This window comes from Corythoichthys intestinalis, chromosome 7 (assembly GCF_030265065.1).
Source record: "Corythoichthys intestinalis isolate RoL2023-P3 chromosome 7, ASM3026506v1, whole genome shotgun sequence".
Lineage (NCBI taxonomy): Eukaryota > Metazoa > Chordata > Actinopteri > Syngnathiformes > Syngnathidae > Corythoichthys > Corythoichthys intestinalis.
In genome coordinates this window covers 13,371,675-13,390,942 of record NC_080401.1, presented here as the reverse complement: position 1 = coordinate 13,390,942, position 19,268 = coordinate 13,371,675, and the positions used below count along the sequence as shown (strand labels likewise).

The 19,268-nt window shown below is 43.4% G+C and overlaps 1 protein-coding gene across 3 annotated transcripts in view; it reads left to right on the top strand.

Annotated features, from left to right (window-relative positions):
* Positions 1-19,268, top strand: part of LOC130918914 (uncharacterized) — a 59,064-nt gene that overhangs the window by 20,081 nt on the left and 19,715 nt on the right. The window contains exons 2-3 of one of the 3 annotated variants that reach the window (XM_057841152.1): positions 3,368-4,212; positions 8,283-8,375. In XM_057841152.1, the coding sequence (XP_057697135.1) occupies positions 3,368-4,189 (822 nt within the window). In that variant the 3' untranslated portion in view covers positions 4,190-4,212; positions 8,283-8,375. The remainder of the gene's footprint in view (positions 1-3,367; positions 4,213-8,282; positions 8,376-19,268) is intronic. The other 2 variants (XM_057841151.1, XM_057841154.1) reach the window with 2 other exon arrangements.

Below are 19,268 nucleotides of genomic sequence, written 5' to 3'. Positions count from 1 at the left end.
ACTTGCCTGGAACTTGCAACATGACTCAAAAATGTGTTGTAATAAGTTGATATTTTTGTCCGACTTCACCTTTGGAAAGCTAGCTTTATATATGTAATATTATGCAGACCTCAATGTTTTGCCATCACACGTTCTTTCAGATTGGTATAACTAAGCCTGTCGCAATATGCAATATTTCCATTTATCGCACGATAAATAAAAATGAAGGCGGTAATTTTTCCGCTGCGATTTATCGCCTCGCCTGCATGTGCCTGCGCGCGTGTGGCAGACATGCTGTTAAAAGTTCGGATTCCTTGTTACCAACTGCGCAAAATGCATCTTCGTTCCAGGTCTGGCAAAAAATAGCACCGTAGCCAATCGTTCCCATTATATCCTATTGTTCAATGTATACCAGCCACGTCAGTGCTCCGGATTGACTGTGGACCATCTTTGGCGTGCCGGTGTTGTTGATGTGTGGGCGCTCCCGTCAGGGGTGACATTTCACGCGGGGCGGCTATTTTTCGGCACAACACGGGATATTTGAGAGGCAAATTAAGAGTGCTGTGCTTCAAAGTCGTCCTGTTTATGAAAGTCGATTGTCATATGCTGGTGTTGTGCAGTAATTAATTTTTTTTCCCAGAGCATTAAATATATTGAATCAGATCGAAAGTCGTGTCCCCCGTATCGAAAATTGTACCGAACCGTGACTTAACTGTATCGTTGCATCCCTATGGAACACCATAGCAGAAGCTATGAGGGGAAAAGTTTTCATTTGCCTAAATGCTTAAGTTATTAACTGCAATTGTATTTTTTTATTTCTTGAAAAACACATTTTATTTATTTTGTGTTTCTGTGCGGTAATAATATTGGTGTCTTTTACTTAAGAGGCATGGTCTATTGTTTTTATTTGTGATTTCTTACCGCATTTAAATGGGTGTGCTTGATATATTAATTTATACTGTATTCTCACTGTGTTATTGTAAATTGGTTTAAAAAAAAAAAAAAAAATGGGGGGGCGCAATAATATGGCATATCGCAAAAATTTATGAGATAAATTATCGCACACTAAAATTTGTTATCGCGACAGGCCTAGGTATAACAGCTGCACAGCTAATGTAAATGGAAAGGTTTTAAAATTTGATGAATTTTATTTTATTTTTACAATATGACGATGGTCAAGTTAAGATTTGTTGGTAGGTGTGACAAATGTAAGGCTGGAGCATATTCCATTAGATTGGCCCAAAATGAGTGAGAGTTGAGAACCCCGTAGTAATCAGTGGTGGGCAAACCGGTCCTCAAGGGCTGCTGTGGGTCCTGACTTTGTTCCAACTGATCCGGCACAGAGTTTAACCAGTGAGGTTTCTGTGGGAAACAAGAAGCACCTGACTGCCAGATGTGGGTAGAGTACCCAAAGATTTTACTCAAGTAAGAGTAGCATTACTTCAAAATAATATTACTAATGTCAAAATAAAATTAGTCATCCAAATAATGTACTCAAGTACAAGTAACATTGTGCAAACGGTTTCCACTGTTTGATTTTTTTTTTAAACGATGGATTTTTTTCTCAGCACAACATTATCTTTATGAACTGTTATTATTATTCTGTCCTATAACCTATTATATAACCACTCTAAGCCAAAGAAATACAAAAAAAATCTGAAAACTACAGAAATGAAGCATTAGTCATCCAAAGAGCATGAGTACCCTCTAGTGGAGAAAAAATATTTCCTATTATGAAACTAAAAGGATCATATCTCCTGTTTTCTGTGGTCATTCGGTGGCAGGTGCCAAATACCAAGTTATGTTGACGGCTGCGCTCTGTGTCAAATACTTCATATTTTATGGTGCTTTAAAGACGCCATGTGATTGAACAGGCTGGCGTGATCTTAGAATAGTAAGCTTGAGTCCAATTGGTATAATGGAGTCAGGTGATTATTGCTGCGACGTCTCATTGGTGAAACTGGTAGAGCCACTGTTGGCGTCTTTGGCATTAAAAAAAGTAAAAATCTAATATGTAGATTTAAGAGGGAAAATGTAATGAATAGTGTAGCCCAAACGTAGTAGAGTAAGAGTAGTGTTTCTTCTTCACAAATCTACTCAAGTAAAAAGTATGGCTTTGTAAAACTACTCTTAGAAGTACATTTTTCTCAAAAAGTTATTCAAGTAAATGTAACGCGTTACTCCCCACCTCTGCTGACTGCAATCAACTGATTGCACCTGTACGACAACAAATTCCTGCACCCACTGTGGCCCTTTGTGGAATTGTATGCTGTAAACTAATGATGCTAACTATTAACATGTTAGTAAAAGAGATTGGACATCTGTTGCCGTCTGTGGCAGCCAGTATGTCAATGTACTTAAAATTCATAGTTTGGGGAATTTGGCTTGAGTGTGGAATGTGGGAGGAAGACAAGAGTTTACCTGGAGAAAATCAAGCACCTATAGATAATGTTAGTGTGCTAACCATGTGAGCACCGTACTGCATTTATTTACTAACTAATAAGATCAAATATGAACCTGATGACTGCACAGAATACGATGCCAAGAAAATATTGATTCAATTCACTATCTGTACCTCTCTTAAATGTAATAGTGAATAATGTGTTTCAAAATGTGCAAAATAATAGGAACACAGTTTAAGCTTTTGGAGATTAATCTTCATCATTAATAACCTCACAGACTTTATTTAATATTTAATAATCAAAACCCTGCACTTAACTGTCTCATATATCCGATGAAACCATGGTCAGATTGTCGAAAAGCACATTATTTACTTAAAAGCACAGTGTGCTTAACTGATAATTACATATGACAGCCTGTACTGCAGTTTTCCAAGGCTTATGTTTTACATTAATCAATCTCATTGCACGCACAGTACTGATTTTATTTCAATTTACTCACAAACGTAATCAGTATAAAATCTGCTCATCATACGCTCATGTATCTCATTGGCTGCCATTTACAATGATAAAAGTCCAGTTATTTTGAACTTGAAGGAGATGGCAGTGAATAATCACTGCCACACACCCAGTAAAAACGGAATAAACGCTTATTGCCGTCAATGGCAGACAATGACTCAATTATTGTTTGTCTATTGCTGCAGGGGTCACATGCAGTGACAATGGCAGGTCATGTACAGAATGTTGCCCATTTAAAGTGAATAAGAGGAGCTGCTTTGATTGGCAGCAAATGAAATCAGCGTGAACGTCCCTCTTGGAAATGTTTTGCACATCTGCCTCGGTCAGTCTGGATTTACGTCAGGCATGAATATAAAGCCTCTGGACTTACAGTATTTGGTGAAATGTTTTGAGAAGTTCGAATGAAGTTGACCTTCGAAGGCGAGTGTATGTCAAGGTCAAATTCCCTAAAGGTCCTGTGTGTTGTTTAGGTGGTGCATCAGATCGACTACCTGACCTCCTGCATAGACCTGGATGAAGAGGAGCAGCAGGCAGCGGGAGACGAAAGCTGCTCCTCTTCAGGCTCCAATGAGGTGACAGTGATCAGCGGCCACCCGAGGCCATCGGTGTCCATCGACCACCGAGGAGCCACTTTCACTCTGAGAAGAGACCATCCCAGTGGGAGGAGAACACCCCCCGTCGAGTTGCCATGCCAACTTAGCACTGAGTTGACCAGAACTCTTCGCTTTGGAAATTCTCCCCGGCGAGGAGGGCTGCTAACGTTCAACAATCCCGATTCTTCCACTCAGTCTCACCCCACATCGTCCCCTCAAAGAAGCCTTCCCATTCGGCCGCCCACCCCCGGACTGTCCCCCCTGACAGTCAACCTACAAGCGCCCGGCAGCCCCCGGTCTCCTCCGTCCTCCCCCATCATGATCAGCCCCATTTCCCCAGTGTCCCCGAAGTGTCATCCGACAGCCGTGCTCAGCCCATCTGTCATCATCGAGCCCCCGCGAAGCGACCACCCGGCATCCGTGCGTTTCTGTCCGTCCGCGACATCTCGACACCCGTCTGCCAGCTGCCCACCCACAGACTCGGAAACAGCTGTCCACGCTGACAGAGAGAAAAGAGCGTCCTCGGCTGGGCCACCCCTGGCCGGGGCCGCCAAACAGACAACGGGGCAAGGCCGAAAGGGTCGCAAGCCTCCGCCGTACCCCCACCATAGACTCTCGGACCCCGCGAAGACAACGCAGGATCCCCGCAAAGCTCCTCCGTACCCCGAGAAGAGAAGACTGCTCTCAACCACGGTGTGAGACTGCGGCCCCTCCAAAAGCAAGTAAGTCAGTTTTATTTATGTTGCACTTTCCACAGCTTCACATTGGCCTTGTTCAGAATCACTCTGCGTCCACACTATCCAGTGATACCTCAATTTATGAGCTTAGTTTATTCCGTAACCATGCTCATAACTCAAATTAACTATCCCATTGAAAAGAACAGAAATGTCATTAATCAGTTCCAGTCCCCAAAAGATAATTATTTAGATGATGATTTTAAAACTAGTACTACACTATTGTACAGTTTGTAAAACTTGACTAAAATAGAATGTGAAGAAATAAGTTTTATAACTTTTTTTTTTTAATTTTTCCTGCCACAATGGCTTGTATTTTTTAATAATGTCATTCAATAGACTTCTCATCACTCACTTCCTTGTCTTGTGTTAGAAATCAGCCCATATTTTTGCTAGTGAATTAAATTTGATCTGTAAATTAATTTGGCCTGAAAATACTGAATCTTTGCAGTATATTGTTTTCTGGGTCAAGATTAACGCATTTTTTAGGTTTGGGTATGTTAAAAGTACCATTGTTTTTTTAAATGAAGATTTGAAAACTAGTCAATTCTGACTCCAACACAATACAATACTGACTCGTCACAATACAATACAATGCATTTTACCAATGTGCCGATTTAATGACGATACAATATTGATTTTTACGACATTTGCTAATACAATGGTCCCCTTGTTTTTCGCGGTTAATGGGGACCAGAACCAGCCGCGATAAGTGAAAATCCGCGAAGTAGCAAACCCCCTCCAAAAAATGTTTTGTTGTTGTTTTAAACATGTTACTGTCCCACAGAATTCTTTTTAAACAAGAAAAAACACTAACCCGTTTAAAAGAAGTAAAAAAAAATGTCTTTATTAAATTCTTCATTGAGTGTCAACTCAAATCTGCTCCAGCTGCTCACTTACACACAATGAGTTGCCACAGCAACTGTTTAACAAGTTAAAAGATGACTGACGCATGCGGCCCTTTGAAGGTCGAGTCTCAATAAAAGCTTAACAGTCTGTCAATCATCGTTTACTTTAATAAGCAACTCCAGTTCACTCTCTGACGAACAAAGAGCAGGGAGAGGGAGGGAGGGAGCGAGCGACTAAATTTATTTTTAAAAATCTGCGATGGACTGAGGGTGTGAAGTTTGAAGCTCAAAGTAGCGAGGGATCACTGTATTACCATTTCTGCCATAAATTGTTTCGATTCAAGAGCCTTGTGATTTAATACGATATTATGTACACATTGCTTTTACCAAAATCAATATGTAAAAGAAATAAAATCAATTTTGATATTTGAACATTTCTTTTGCATGAAACCAGTCTTTCTAACAAAACAACATATGACGATATTGATTGTTCTTTTGTGTTTGATAGATTTGATAGGGTCATTGCTTAACCGATTATATACCTCAATACAGACCGATTTGTCCTTACACCTCCAGTCTTGTTTTTGGCAGCCCTTTTAATTTTCTTCTTAGTCTTTTGGATGATAATACTTATTAGTCTTAGTCATATTTAGCTATCTCAAAACGTGTTTGTCTTTGTCTAGTTTTTGTTGACAAAAACTCAAGACTAATTTCATCTAGTTTTTTAAAATAATAAATAAACTAAATAAACTATTTCGAATGAACATTGACATACGAGCACATATTGTAGCGTCTACAAGGACAATGCCAACTTGGTGACAATACACACTCAGGAGGAAAACGGGAACGATTTGTAAAAAAAAAAAAAAAGTCGGAGAGTTTAAGAGGACGCTCCTCCTTAGTATTAGCATAATGCAAGCGCGAATGCTATGCTAGCGCTACGAGTTACATTTAGTGTGTGATGATCACTCAGCACAGACCTTTAAAGGCTAAAGCAACATTGCTTATTCGCTCTGGCCAATATAAGAAAATAAAATCCTACCGTGTGTGCAAACCTTGGGATTGGAGAGCACTGCACAGGTAAGTTGGGGGAGGCAGCACGTCACAAGAGTGACACAAGCAGACACAGCTACGATGCAAGCTAACTACACAATGTCACACATTGTGAACATTTGCCGGTAATTATTTTTGTCTTGTTCTTGTCTCGTCAGACGAAAACTGCCATTAGGCTTGTTATGTTTTAATCTCCCAAAACACATTTTTAGCTCGTTATCGTCTCTTCATTGTCATGAAAAAAGTGTTCGTTGATGAAATATTTTCGTTATCGTCATTGTTGACGAAAACAACACTGTACACTTGTAATGCGTATGGTACGAAATAGCGGTGCAATGGTTTGCGGTTCAAAGCCGAACCGTACGGCTCGCCCTGTACGGTTCAATACGCCTTTATGAACCGCGCCTTTTCGGTTTTGCAATTAATGTATTCCGAACGCTTGTGGAATGAATTGATCGAGCTCTGTGTGCCTGTGTGTGACGTGAAGCACCGCTGTGGAGAAATTCCCGCCCCGCAAGTAAACGTCGGATCGCTGTCAAGCACCTGTGTAATAGAAGCCGAGTAACGCCCTCTCTTGCTTACGAGCGAAGTGAAAGTGAAACAAGAAAGAAAAAAAATAGCTATGGCGAGCGGAGGAGTGAAGAGACCGAATTTTGCGGAAGCACCGGCTTCTTTCAAATCTGCGGTGTGGCAACATTTCGTTTTCCCCGTGGATTACAATGCGGAGGGAGAGAAAATAATGAAGAAGAAAAAATTGCAAGCATTGCTCAGCGCTTGTTCCCCATGCTAATGGCAGCACTTTTATAACATGACTCCGGCACCTCAGCCAGCATCACCCACAGATATCACTTTCTTAGGGTAGGACAACCCCGAAGATGACACCAGTGAAAACACACGGCGGGCTTCGTTAATTTATTTGCAACGCTTGACCCGCGTTACATTGTTCCCTCGCGGACATATTTCTCCAACAAGGTAATCCCCGACATTTATGAAATGGCACGCAAAGCCATCGAAGATGATTTCACTAAAGCGCATAGTTTCACCCTGACCACTGATAGTTGGAAGTTGGACGTCCCGTGCTACAGAGTGCTACTACCTAACTGTGACTGTCCACTATAATTCATACCTGTCAAATTGTACGGTCTCGTCGTAATTTGTATAAATGAGCACTCACTTTTAAATGTGTACGCCGTACGTTACGTTCAAAATCTGCACTTTTTTGTGCATTGCGTTTTTTTTTTCATCCATTCGGATTTGGTCACCGTTTCTGCAACAAAACAATGCATTGGTGGAATGACGCGAGAAAAGTCAGAGACTCGGAGAGGGAAGAGTGTTGAGACGCTGTAGCAAACGCGATGCTAGGCTAGGTGGCTCCAATATTACCTGACTTAGCCGACAACATATAATCTACGCCTAGATATCACATGCATACAGAACTACATGCGAAATGACAGACTCGGTAACGTTAGTAAACAGCCGCCATCTTAGAGCAGTAAACTTCTCAGAAAGGCTGTGTTGTAGTAAACCTTACGAGCGAATCTAAGCAACTTTTTATCTAAAATACTCCTAAATAGGCAAAATCTTGACTTGAGTCTATCTTTAAAGGATGAAACAGTTTTAAAATTTTCACATGTCGAAAGTAGACAGAAGGGAACTAATGCAAAAATGGGAGCAATTTATCAACTTTAACGGTTGATTCACAACATTAAATAACCTCCAAACATAGCAAAGGTTACAGTTTTTTTTTTTTTTTTTTTTAAATGAAAAAAAAAAAAAACTGAAAGGTATCACCAGTTACTTTGCCAAGTAACTTTTTTTACTACTGTGTGTGTATTTCAGTAGTCAATCACTACACTAGCCAAAGAGCTAAGAGGCATTTTAACAGTCGAAAATGTTTACATTTTAAGTGTTTATTTCATTTTTTTAAAAAGCCAAATAAAGGCAGTTTAAAAAAAATAAAAATAAAATGCAAAACGCAAACAGAAACCGAACCGAAACCGTGATTCACCGAGGTTCAAACCGAACCGTGGGCTAACTGAGCCGTTGCCCCCCCTAGTACGAAACTAGACTGTCTAATGCAGTTTTAGAAAGGCAAGTGAAGAAAGAACAGCAATAGTCAAGACATGAGGTGACAAAATCATGACTGATAATTTCTAGGTCATTTCTATCCAACAGGAGCGTTCCAAGGCCGGGGGCCACATCAAGCTAAGACAGACCAGGGTTTCCAAGGTGACAGGACATAGACTTGGGGTGAGTAAGGAAAGAACAGCTTGTCTACAAATCTCACCGGTACTTAGGCTGAACACACACAGGCCATCGTAACATCTGTCTGGGTTAATGTTCTGGTAATAAGAGCCCCTGTGCAGATGCTCCCTTTGCACCCACAGATTGCACTCTTAGGGACTGATGATCCCAAATTGTGGGCACTAAACTGCATGTTCGCTTTAACAGATTGTAGGTTCTAGTGCCAGTTGTGTGGTGCTGGGTCTACGATGATTTTGCCACAATTGGCCGCAGGTGTAAACCCCTGTGTTTAAAAGATTGGTTTTACGCTTTAGGTATCGCTGATGGTTTTGACATCATTTTAAAGAGCACCGCAAGTACAAAATGAAATTTGTGTTTGTGGAAAGGTAAACAACCATAGCACGATGCACTGAAATGACCTAGAAAGCAGTTAATGCAGAACTGAAATGACTTTTGTCATAGCTGATTTGGTTGGATGAATCAAATTATGTTGGCGCCATTAATCCATTTGCATCTACTCCTCCCAGAAGAAACACCCAAAATGAATTGTGCAGCAATTGCCAGACACAATCCTGGATATGCACGGTTAAGAGATCAGCTTGCACATCTGTTTCCGTAGGTAATCAAATTTGCCCCTATTTCTTACGCACGCAAACCTTTAGTAAAACAAGCCTTTAAAGGATAGCACAAAAAGGATCCAATTAACGAATTTAAAGCAACTTTGTTACTGCAAAAATGACAAGCAACAACTCCTGAGCGCAATACGACCTTGGGGGTTACATAAACGCCACAAGGCGTTGGGATATAATAGGAACTAATTGCAGCTCAGACTACTTTGGCTCAGTGGTGCACAGAAGTACTTGTAGCGAGTGGGGGGAGAAGTGATAAATCGTATCCAGGCCAGATAAGACTAGGCAGGGTCTAACGGCGCTGAGCCGACAGGGTCGCCGTCCCCTCGACAGGGGGCAGCTGGCAATTGGTTGAGTCCTTCAAGGACCCCTGGTGTTAGAAAAATCCTATCGCCTTTGCTGCCTATGGTTTGACTGACCAGGGCCACAATCTCCATCTGTTCGCTTCTAAATATTAGGAGATGCTAAATAGAGGGGGAGAAGTTGGGGGCAGGTGAGTGTGAGAAGAGACTCGAATACAGATTCATTACAGCACAGTTAAGTCATGTTTTATTCATTTAGGTCGCTCATTGCTCACACAGGAGGTGTTTATGTAGTTTATTTCAAGAAGGTTCTTTTTTTTTTAAGATAAGATTGCTTGCTGGCTTTAGCATCACTTAAGCGAAAAGCCTGTTTGGTCATGCTGAAGGAGATATTTGGTTTGCCAATGACAAAACACCAGCTGGGCTTTAGTTTGGACTAAAAAGGGAAATGACACAAAAGGATGATAATTAAAGAATAATAATGAAAAAAGACATTTGGGGAATTCATTGTTAGAGTATATGGAAGCGATTTATTATGAATGGTTGACATCTGCTGTTCATTCAAAGAAATATTTTTCATCCAATAATTAAACTCAAGGTTTACCACACAGGGAAAATGACTGGTGTTGGCTCAAGACATTTATATAACACATCTAGTGCTGTAACGATTAATCGATTACCTCAAATAATTCGATTAGATAAAAGCTTCGAATCAAATTTTGCTGCTTCGAGGATTCGCTTAATTACAGTGATGTTGAATTGGTTTGTTTTGAAAGAGTTGCATGTAGTTTAATTCATTTGGGTAAATACACTGCCCTCTTAGTGGCAACAGTGAATATGCCATAACTGGCCTAACATGGCTGAATCCAGCTGCTCCCTGTTACGACCAACATAAGGTATGTTGATATTTGTGCTAAAGTGTTTGCAGAGGTGGGTAGAGTAGCCAAAATTTTTACTCAAGTGAGAGTTGCGTTACTTCAAAACAATATTACTCACGTAAAAGTAAAAAGTCATCCAAAAAATGTACTCAATTACAAGTAAAAAAGTATCCTGTGAAAAGAATACTCAAGTAATGAGTAACATTGTGAATATAATAATTATAACAATAATAATAAAAAAACTGCTGATATTTTTGTTGTTTTTTTTTTTTAAACAATGGTATTTTTCTATGAGCACAAAGTTATCTATATGGACTGTTATTTTAATGATACTGTAATACCACCCATTATATAATCACATTAAGCCAAAGAAATAAAAATAATAATAATAATGATAAAAAACATTAAATTCCGACGAGAGAAAAAAAAAAAAAAAAACGTAAATGCAGTTGTTGCACTTGTTCAAAGAGCATGAATGCCTTCTGGTGGAGAAAATAATTCCTAGTTTGAATAGTGAAGAGTTCCTTCATAATTACTATTTTGAAAGTAAAATGATCATATCTCCAGTTTTCCGCAGTCAATTGTTCCATCCATCCATCCATTATCTTCCGCTTAGTCCGGGGTCGGGTCTCGGGGCAGCAGCTTTAGCAGGGAAGCCCAGACTTCCCTCTCCCCAGCCACTTCAGCCAGCTCCTCCGGCGGGATTCCAAGGCGTTCCCAGGCCAGCCGAGTGACATAGTGTCTCCAGCGTGTCCTGGGTCGACCCCGGGGCCTCCTGCCGGTGGGACATGCCCGGAACACCTCTCCAGGGAGGCGTCCAGGAGGCATCCGAACCAGATGCCCGAGCCACCTCAACTGGCTCCTCTCAACGCGGAGGAGTAGCGGCTTGACACCAAGCCCCTCCCGGATGACCGAGCTTCTCACCCTATCTCTAAGGGAGAGCCTGGACACCCTGCGGAGGAAACTCATTTCGGCCGCTTGTATCCGGGATCTTGTTCTTTCGGTCACGACCCACAGCTCGTGACCATAGGTGAGGGTAGGAACGTAGATCGACTGGTAAATCGAGAGCTTCGCCTTTTGGCTCAGCTCCTTCTTCACCACAACGGACCGGTGCAGAGTCCGCATCACTGCAGACGCTGAACCGATCCGCCTGTCAATCTCCCGCTCCCTCCCACCCTCACTCGTGAACAAGACCCCAAGATACTTGAACTCCTCCACTTGGGGCAGGATCTCATCCCCGACCCGGAGAGGGCATGCCACCCTTTTCCGGCTGAGGACCATGGTCTCGGATTTGGAGGTGCTGATCTTCATCCCAACCGCTTCACACTCGGCTGCGAACCCTCCCAGTGAGAGTTGGAGGTCATGGCTTGATGAAGCCAACAGCACCACATCATCTGCAAAAAGCAGAGATGCAATGCTGAGGTCACCAAACCGGAAACCCTCAACGCTTCGGCTGCGCCTAGAAATTCTGTCCATAAAAATTATGAACAGAATCGGTGACAAAGGGCAGCCTTGGCGGAGTCCAATCCTCACTGGGAACGAATTCGACTTACTGCCGGCAATGCGGACCAGACTCTGACACCGGTCGTACAGGGACCGAACAGCCCTTACCAAGGGGCTCGGTACCCCGCACTCCCGGAGCACCCTCCACAGGATTCCCCTAGGCACACGGTCGAACGCCTTCTCCAAATCCACAAAACATATGTAGACTGGTTGGGCGAACTCCCATGCACCCTCGAGGACCCTGCTGAGGGTGTAGAGCTGGTCCACTGTTCCACAGCCGGGACGAAAACCACACTGCTCCTCCTGAATCCGAGATTCGACTTCCCGACGGACCCTCCTTTCCAGCACCCCTGAATAGACTTTACCGGGGAGGCTGAGGAGTGTGATTCCTCTATAATTGGAACACACCCTCCGGTCCCCCTTTTTAAAAAGGGGGACCACCACCCCGGTCTGCCAATCCAGAGGCACTGTCCCCGATGTCCACGCGATGTTGTAGAGGCGTGTCAGCCATGACAGCCCTACAACATCCAGAGCCTTTAGGAACTCCGGGCGGATCTCATCCACCCCCGGGGCCTTGCCACCGAGGAGCTTACCAACCGCCTCAGTGACTTCAACCCCAGAGATCGAAGAGCCCACCTCAGAGTCCCCAGACTCTGCTTCCTCAAAGGAAGGCGTGTCGGTGGAATTGAGGAGGGCTTCGAAGTATTCTCTCCACCGACTCGCGACGTCCCGAGTCGAGGTCAGCAGTACACCATCTTCACTATACACAGTGTTAATAGTGCACTGCTTTCCTCTCCTCAGACGCCGGATGGTGGACCAGAATTTCCTCGAAGCCGTCCGGAAGTCGTTTTCCATGGCCTCACCGAACTCTTCCCATGTCCGAATTTTTGCCTCGGCGACCGCCGAAGCCGCAGTCCGCTTGGCCAGCCGGTACCTGTAAACTGCCTCCGGAGTCCCACAGGCCAAAAAGGCCCGATAGGCCTCCTTCTTCAGCTTGACGGCATCCCTTACCGCTGGTGTCCACCAGCGGGTTCGGGGATTGCCGCCACGACAGGCACCAACCACCTTACGGCCACAGCTCCGATCGGCCGCCTCAACAATGGAGGTGCGGAACATGGCCCACTCGGACTCAATGTCCCCCACCTCCCTCGGGACAAGGGAGAAGTTCTGCCGGAGGTGGGTGTTGAAACTCTTTCTGACAGGGGATTCTGCCAGACGTTCCCAGCAGACCCTCACAATACGTTTGGGCCTGCCAGGTCTGGCCAGCAACTTCCCCCGCCATCGGAGCCAACACACCACCAGGTGGTGATCAGTTGACAGCTCCGCCCCTCTCTTCACCCGAGTGTCCAAAACATGTGCCCGCAAGTCCAATGACACGATTACAAAGTCGATCATTGAACTGCGGCCTAGGGTGTCCTGGTGCCAAGTGCACATATGGACATCCCTATGTTTGAACATAGTGTTCGTTATGGACAAACCGTGACGAGCACAGAAGTCCAATAACAGAACACCACTCGGGTTCTGATCGTGGGGGCCGTTCCTCCCAATTACGCCCCTCCAGGTCTCACTGTCATTGCCCACGTGAGCGTTGAAGTCCCCCAGTAGAATGAGGGAGTCCCCAGAGGGGGCGCTTTCCAGCACACCCTCCAAGGACTCCAAAAAGGGTGGGTATTCTGAGCTGCTGTTTGGTGCATAAGCGCAAACAACAGTCAGAACCCGTCCCCCCACCCGAAGGCGGAGGGAGGCTACCCTCTCGTCCACCGGGGTAAACCCCAACGTACAGGCACCAAGCCGGGGGGCAATAAGTATGCCCACACCTGCTCGGCGTCTCTCACCGTGGGCAACTCCAGAGTGGAAGAGAGTCCAACCCCTCTCGAGAGGATTGGTACCAGAACCCAAGCTGTGTGTGGAGGAGAGTCCGACTATATCTAGTCGGAACTTCTCTGCCTCACACACCAGCTCAGGCTCCTTCCCTGCCAGAGAGGTGACATTCCATGTCCCAATAGTTAGCTTCTGCAGCTGGGGGTTGGACCGCCAAGGCCCCCACCTTTGGCTGCTGCCCAACTCTCTGCGCACCCGACCCCTTTGGCCCCTCCCACAGGTGGTGAGCCCATGGGAAGGGGAACCCACGTTGCCTTTTCGGGCTGTGCCCGGCCGGGCCCCATGGGGACAGGCCCGGCCACCAGAAGCTTGCTTTAGAGCCCCACCTCCAGGCCTGGCTCCAGAGGGGGGCCCCGGTAACCCGTGTCCGGGCAAGGGAAACCTGAGTCCATTAATATTATTCATCATAAGGGGTCTTGTGAGTCATGCTTTGTCTGGCCCCTCACCTAGGACCTGTTTGCCATGGGTGACCCTGCCAGGGGCTTAAAGCCCCAGACAACATAGCTCCTAGGATCATTGGGACACGCAAACCCCTCCACCACGATAAGGTGATGACTCACGGAGGAGGCAGTCAATTGTTGCCAAATAAAAATTGGGAGAGAGGTTAAAATCCTCGCTTTCAAGAAATGTTGAGGGCAGCGCTCTATAGCAAATACTTCATTTTTTACTGTGCTTTAGAGGCACCACATGATTGAACAGGCTGGCGTGAAGCTAGAACGACAAGCTTGCGCCTGATTGGTACAATGGAGTCATGTGATTATTGTTGCGACGTCTCATTGGTGAAATCGGTAGAGTTACCCCATTAATACAGCAGGCACGTCTCCACTCTTGGTACCGCTGGCAAAAAAATGACTTTTGTGTAGCCCAACGTAGCAGAGTAAGAGTAGCGTTTTTTGTCCACAAATATACTCAAGTAAAAGTAAAAAGTATAGCTAAGTAAACCTAGTCTTAGAAGTACATTTTTGTTAAAATTTTACTCAAGTAAATATAACTGAGTACATGTAACGCGTTACAACCCCCCTCTGTATGTTTATTTATGCATTTGTTATTTAGTTCACAAGTATATTTAGCACGTTTTTGTGGGAATATGTGTTTGAATGATTTGTTATGTGCTTGTAAAAATATATATATATTTTTTTAGCATTTTATAGCATTTCAGCTAGCGGACTTTTGCAACGCAAGTTAGCCAATCCTTTTGTTGTACATGGATCCTCATTTATTCTTTTTTTTTTATACTGTTTGAGGCCAAGCTCAGGTAAATGCATTTTTTTTGCTCTTGTGAAATGAAGGTGCAGTTCTGCATAGTTTGAAGAAACACTCAGGAATTTTATTTTATATTCGCATTTTATGCTTTTCTGAAAGTCCCAAATCCCGTAAGTCCGTAAACACTTGTCTCTTTTTTTTTTAATATCTCCTAAAATGTACTCTGCAACGCATTAAATGTTCGTAATCGAACTATAGGTACTCGATTATTAGAATCATGTAATCAATAGATTAATCGACAACATAAATAATCGATAGCTGCAGCCCAAAACACGAAAAGCATTTACGCGAACACTCCCCCCTGCAGGCTCGGGATGTCCTGATGCTGATTTTTTTATTACACAAACCCCACATTACATAATACACATTGACACCTGCAGAAGATGCATATTGGTTACGAGGCTTGTTGAGGTTGTAACTTATTCATTGACCCCCCCCCCCAAAAGTAACGCTAGAAGTTCAGCGGGCCCTTGGCACAATTGTAGCAGACCGGAACTCACCTACTTTGGGCCAGTGTTGCAGTGGGGCGTCCTGCACTGCTGTGTTACGGCAGTGCTTTGAGCATACAGTAAATGGGCAAAGCCCCTATAACATAAAACACATAAATAAGCAAGAGGTGTTATACTAGTATTTGGAGGATTGGAGGCGGTAACTTGTCGGCATAGCTTGATGCCGAAGTTGAAATCATGCTAGAAACCACTGACAGCGCCTAGCCTTATAAAGTGGTAGGAGTGATAAAGCAAGCATTCTAGGCTACGTTATTACACCCCCCTGCGCGCTAGGCCTGTCGCAATATGCAATAATTCCATTTATCGCACGGTAAATAAAAATGAAGGCGGTAAATTTTCCGCTGCGATTTATCGCCTCGCGTGCACGTGCGTGTGCGGCTGACGTGCAGTTAAAAGTTCGGCTTCATTGTTACAAACTACGCAAAATGCATTTTCGTTTGGGTCCGGCAAAAAGTAGCGTCGGAGCCAATTTGTTCCCATTATATCCTATTGTTCAACGTATACCGGCTGCGTCAGTGCTCCGGGTTGACTGCGGACCATCTCCGGCGTGCCAGAGCCCGCCTGATGGTAGGCTATTTTTTAGTTTAGTGCAGGTGGAGAAAAAAAAAGGTGGCGCTTACCATTGAAATGAAGATGTAAATGATAGCAAAATATAAGCATGGTGTGTGCATCCATGAACTGGGTCGACAATAGAGCCGTAGAATGTCGATCACGGCCGGCGGTCCCCCGTTCGCCGGTCTTTATAAGTTAAGGTGACAGTTCTTATTGTGGTAACATCGCCAAAGAAATCGCCAGCTTCGTCAGGTTTCTAATCATTTATTCCATCAACTCGCAGAGTGTCCACTGCTGTTGACGCCAGGATTGAAACAGAAAGTAAATAGCGCTCTCCTGCTCACTGTCAGCCCCGCGGTGCGTTCAGGTGCAGCAAAAAAGGTCTGCCACATTAGAACCCGATTCGTTACATTATTACAGGTACTGTACTGTATTCTTATTATTATTGCTATTATTATATTATTGTTATTCTGATTTTTATTCATATTTAATTTGTTTTGCTCTTTGTAATTGCTATTTGCAATACTAACGGCAGTATTTATTAAGGAGGTAGTGTGGGTTTTGGGGCTGTGGAACGTATTAATGGAATTATAATGTATTCTTATGGGAAAATCCTGCTTGACATAAACCCATTTCGACTTACAAACAAGCTCCTGGAACGAATTAACTTTGTATGTCGAGGTACCACTGTATTACACATGGAACGCCATAGCAGAAGCTATGAGGGGGAAAGTTTTCATTGGCCTAGATGCTTAAATTATTAAGCGGAATTCTATTTTTTTCTTAAAAAACACATTTTATTTATTCTGTGCTTAGGTGCAGTATTAATATTGTTGTCTTTTACTTAAAAGAGGCATGGTCTATTGCTTTTAGTTTTGATTTCTTGAAAAGTATTTTTGAATTTAAGAGTAAACATTTATTGCTTTTAAATGGGTGTATGTGATCTATTAATATATACTGTATTCTCACACTGTTATTGTAAAAAAAAAAAAAAAAAATTACATTTGGGGGGTGCAATAATATCGCATATCGCAATAATTTATGCAATAAATTATCGCACACTAAAATTTGTTATCGCGACAGGCCTACGGCTGCGGCCAAAGAATCCTGGGCCATCAAGATGACCCTACTGCTCTAACAGTTTTAGAGGTGTGAAAGTCATCTTGGTTTGTAGCCATATTGTAATTGTGTTTATAACACAACGGGGCTAAAAACGAACATTAACTGCAGGGAAATTGTAACTCACCATACACTGCATCAACCTTTTTTACCAGCGGCCTCTCCTAAAACTTGACGGCAAATATCCTTGGTCGCAGGCATAACGAATTCTTCTCCAATCAAGCTTTCAAGCTTTAGCAATACGGTTCGCCACGAGGTATGATGCTCTCACTGCATTCGCTTTTGTTGCCTCGTTTGCTAGCTTTTGGCCACATATTATGCAGTACTGACTTAGTTGTAGGCTCCGCTTCTGGCTCAGAGGGTGGCCTTTTCCCCGTAAAAAAGGTGTCCAAAGACGTCACCGCCTGCAGCACACCCCAACAGCAGCTAACGTTACTATTTACATTGACTGACGCTGGGCGGCTATAGTTGTGCCAACACCCCAGTAATGGCGGCCAACCACTGGAGGGTGACATACACAAATCTCTACTCGGATTAGTCAATAGAGTAGACAGGCATATTGAGGTCGCAAGAGGCACAGGCCAGATTGCAGTCGTTAACAAATTATTTGTTATTTCCCTGCGGCCTAGTAGCAAATGAGCCACAGGCCGGTACCGGTCTGGTGATTAAGGATCACTGTTCTAAAGGATAAGGAATATATGTGTGAGAGTATTGTTATGTTATCTGTCTATATGTGTTTTTTAAGGTCAGGTTAATGCACGGTCTCATTTATTGGGCACCATCTTGTGGCATATTAAACCCAAGGAACTATGTTTGAGTGTGGAGATGAATTTCATTAGCAGTAGCCCTGTCTCATAATAAAGCATCATATTACCGCCATCTTGTGGCATATGTATGCATTATTAAATTTTTTGGAGATGTAAATTACTTGCAAGTGCTTGCTATTCACCTCACTCACACACACATAGTTGCTAAGACTTTTGAGGAATATTTATTGTAGTTAACCTCTAAATTACACCACTTTTAGGCAGTGTCACATGGAGGGCTCTGCTGTTGGGGGTAAATGAAAAGAACAGAGACTATCTTTATTTTCCCATTTTAGTGCAGCCAATCTGCCGCTATGACCTTTGACTCGAATCTCCAAAGTCAAGTTAAGCTCATCAAAAGTGGAACATGAAAGTATTTACAACATCTCATGACAGCCTTTATCAGATGGCCGCTGAGATATTTTGGAGAGAGCAGCGGAGAGGCGGACCAGCTGGCAAACAAAGTCGTGTCTGCCCAGCAGCAACATCATGAGTGGACTTTTATAGCACGCCATCACAATCTGCCTCGCTTCTTGCCAGCGTCGAGTGTATTTAGAACAAAAAAGTGATTTTCATATTCTGTTGGTGGTGCGGGGGGGAAACGTTACAAGTGCAAAAGAGTGGCGATGTCAACATAAAGGCTGCCTGGAGTGTCATAAAGAGGACACGAGTGAAGTGATACAGAGATATGGCTCGCTAGGAAGGCTTTTGATGCTTTTATTACAGGGAGGATGCCTCGTGGGTGTCATGGCTGTAGTCAACACGGAATGGTCGAGTGTTGCAGGTCAATGTGACATTTATCATACATTTAAACTGCTTTGGAGGTTGCGGAGGGGCAATCAAGATGAGCTGCTTTCTCCTGGCTTAACGTAAAATGAATTAATCCCTCACTCTTATATATAATATATACACTATACACTCTATGTATAAGCTCACAATGATCAGTATCATATACATCCCCATAAGTACTGGAGGATTTGGTCCATTCCCGCAAAGCCTTTTCCCCCTGAAATGAAGCAGTAACAATGAAAGCCCTTTATCTCATGGAAAACATGCATCCCAGGACGATGGATGCTAATAGAGCAAATAAATTTGGAAACATTTATTTTAATGGAGTCGTGTTTGCTGAGCAACTGTCTCATGTTGTTAGAGTCATAGTAGAGATTAAGAATATTTGCCTGTAAAATTAATTTATCTTGGGCATGACAAGGCACAAAAGATTTGACAATGCTTCCCTGGTAGGCACATTTTACTTAAAATGAGAAAATTGCATAGCAATGCAGCGGGTGACTCAATAGTTTAGGTAATATGTTGAGAAAATACGAGTAATAGTAGTAAATGTGGACATAGTATTTCAATGTGTCAGAGATTTAATGCTGGGTTTTGGTAAAAAACAATGACTGACATTGAAGGTTTTTTTTTTGTGGCTACAAGAGTTGATGGAGGTAGAATGTATA